At 35.4% G+C, this 3,015-nt stretch overlaps 1 protein-coding gene across 1 annotated transcript in view; it reads right to left on the bottom strand.

Moving 5' to 3' along the window:
• Positions 1-1,091: 1,091 nt before the first annotated feature.
• The window catches only part of LOC134269498 (gamma-glutamylaminecyclotransferase-like), a 2,455-nt gene continuing 531 nt past the window's right edge, over positions 1,092-3,015 (bottom strand). The window contains exons 2-3 of the mRNA XM_062751701.1: positions 2,471-2,665; positions 1,092-1,539 (exon numbers count right to left, since the gene is read on the bottom strand). Of these exons, the coding sequence (XP_062607685.1) occupies positions 1,210-1,539; positions 2,471-2,653 (513 nt within the window). The 5' untranslated portion in view covers positions 2,654-2,665 and the 3' untranslated portion in view covers positions 1,092-1,209. The remainder of the gene's footprint in view (positions 1,540-2,470; positions 2,666-3,015) is intronic.

The raw sequence follows: 3,015 nt of genomic DNA, 5'->3' as shown, positions 1-3,015 counted from the left end.
AAAGATTTTTTTATGCTGGTAATTTTAAACGGAATCATTAATCATGCAAAATTTTATAATCCACTTTGTTTTTGGTCCATTTCGTAACTTCTTTTGTAAAACGGGCCCCAGGTCCTTTCAACATTCAATGTCGCAGTTGTGATATTACCTGACCTGACCTCGAACACTATACCAGGTCACGGTCAGTTCAGGTCACCTCGTGGTCTCCAGGTTAATATTAATATTTTATAAGCAAAATATTTCAAAATCTAAAAAAAAATATGAATTATTAACAAACGAATAAAAAAAGTGGTGCGCTGAAACCGGAGGGCGACTATACACGCTGTCGAAGGTTTTTACCATGTCTATCTGTCTCACTTGCACGTACGGTCTTCGAATTTTTTGTGCCCCTGTAATTGCTCTGTTTGTCCATCTATTCGTTCGCAAAAACTTTTACTTTGTGCATAACTTTTGATAATTAAATGATTCGTTGGAGATATATGAGTTTCTTATCTGACTTTTGCTACTAACTTACTCGACCTCTTGACGTTGATTTAGACACACTTTCCGCCGGCAAAATTTTACAGAATCAATCTAACTTTTGAACGTTTAAGTGCTAAGGTTTTCATAATTTAGGCCTGCATGTGTATTTCTTCAGATAGGACATTAATTATTTTGACAATTACCTTGGAGTTTGATCCACTTTTTATTAAAACCTTAATCTTGACCTTAACTTTTGAATGGTTGATGCTAGAGATTTACTAAGGCAATATTAATATGATTATTATTTTTGACCTTTGACCTTAAATTTGCCTTTTAGTTTGACCTACTTTTGAAAAAAACTTGAACACCGACCATATACCTTTTTGTTTCACAACTGCATTTCTCGTGGCAAGACCTCGAGACCGTCTTATTGACGGGATGAGAAAATTCGGAGGAAAAATTACTGTTTCCTGTTGAAATTTTCGGGGGGGGGGGGGGGTGACTTTGTCGTAAGCAATAATTCAATGCGATTGATCAGTATTACCTGTGTATTGATGGGTACTCTGTTTCATATATGCAAAGTAGTATTTTTATTTCATTGAAATCAAACAAACAATCGATGAGATAAATACATTGTGATCAACATTTGAAAATTAAAAACGCTCCATAAAAAAGTGACACACTGTAGCAAAACGCTGTATCAAACAAACAATGACACCTCTCGATGATAAAACATATGGAATCTTATTACTTATCAAACTCCGCATCAATACTGGAGTCATATTCTAAACCGTGACTTCCTTTTGAATCGTAATCATCCAAGCGAGGAAGGTCTTTCAGTGACCCATCACGATCGTTATAAAAATAGCACCAACACTGGGAGAGAGTGTTTGGTTGGTTTTCTTTATGAGGAACTTGAGCTTTGTTGTGTGAATCAGAGACACTGGTTTGAGTTTCCACGGGGTTTTGATGTTCCACCGATATCAAAGTTCTTTCATACATTTCTGGATGGTCCTCAAAGTAATCAAGAAACTTCATTTTCTTTTCATCCACTTCATAAATTTCACCGTTGATGTGCTGTTTAGAATAAAATATAAGTGTATATCTCAGCAATATTAATATGAAGATATAACATGTTTTAACATTCATTACAAACACTACGTATGAAAAATTTCTCAGAAACAATGTGTTCTTCTATCGGAAGGAACACATTAATTAATTATTACCGCTATACAAAAGAATATACAACTTATTAACGCTCCTTTTCAACTTGACTTAAGGCCATTCCAAGTTTTTTCTCTGTTTAGCGTCAGCCCATCTTTCAAAAACCTAGCTACCTGTTCGCAAAAAAACACACAAGCCAAAGCATAGAACACAGTCACAGGCTTTAAAGTCATAAAAATGACGCCCTTCAAATGATTTGATCTTTAGATCTATTCTTAAGCAAAAACAAAGGATTTACTGCTTAAAATACGTCCAATATAACTTACTGTACAGAATTATTTGGAAAAATTGACAAAAATTCAAAAATTTCGACTAAATTAATCAATTTCAGGGCTCCTGATGATCATGTTGTGTGTTTTTTTCTTATATGGGGTGTCAAAAACCAAGGCGCACGCGGACGCTAAATATAGAAAAAACTTGGAATGGCCTAATATGTGCTATACAGCAAGAAATTACAACTTATTGCCACTACTTTTTAAATTCAAGTGTGCTACATATTACATAACAGTAAGTAACAAATTATGTGAGCTTCTTTTCAACTTCATTTCAAGTGTGCATTACCTATACATTTGATATTAATAAAAAGATTAGCAATAAGAATTCATTACCGCGACATAAACAAACCATTACAATTCCCTCTTTTACAAACATAGAAAGCACTTTATTGATTGATTTAGCAATTTTATAACATATTAAATTATTAATACATAAACTAGAACAGTCATACCCTTATACTAGAGTCTTAATTATTGACTAAATTTTATAATTTAAAGCAATAATTTACCATTCCCGTTCCTGGCACACGTAACAGACATGGCAGATTATATACCCTTTCTATTACCAGGGGGTACCTCTCCGCCGTTTTTCCTTGGTCAATATATTTTGCAGAACCAGAATCAGGATCCATCAAACGAAAATGATTAGGTTGTCCATTTTTTAGTGTCCCGTATACAAACACCCTGGTCATCGAGGTTCAGTACTGTTTAAAATAAAGGTTGTAGGTTTTATCTATAGAGGCGGATCCAGGGCCGGCTCGCCCCCCCCCCCCCACATGTTTGAATTTTTTGTATGTGGACCTTAAAATATGTTCATTATACTAAAATCAAGAAAATAACACCTCTTATTTGTAAGAATTCGTCAGCTTTAGGGGGCTTTGCCCCTGGACCCATTAGGGGCTTGGGCCTTCAAGAAAGCCCCTAAACCCACCCACCCCCGCCTTCTAACCTCACCACCCCGACCCCACCCACTCGATATGAAATTCCTCGATCCGCCACTGATCTACATGTATAGTGAGAATAACATCAATATGTTTTAGTCTAGAAAAAAGTG

This window comes from Saccostrea cucullata, unplaced genomic scaffold, assembly GCF_032062105.1.
Source record: "Saccostrea cucullata isolate Sc308-1 unplaced genomic scaffold, CSIRO_AGI_Scuc_v1 ctg726, whole genome shotgun sequence".
NCBI lineage: Eukaryota > Metazoa > Mollusca > Bivalvia > Ostreida > Ostreidae > Saccostrea > Saccostrea cuccullata.
Note: the sequence above shows the minus strand (reverse complement) of the source record. Positions and strands in the feature narration are given on the sequence as shown.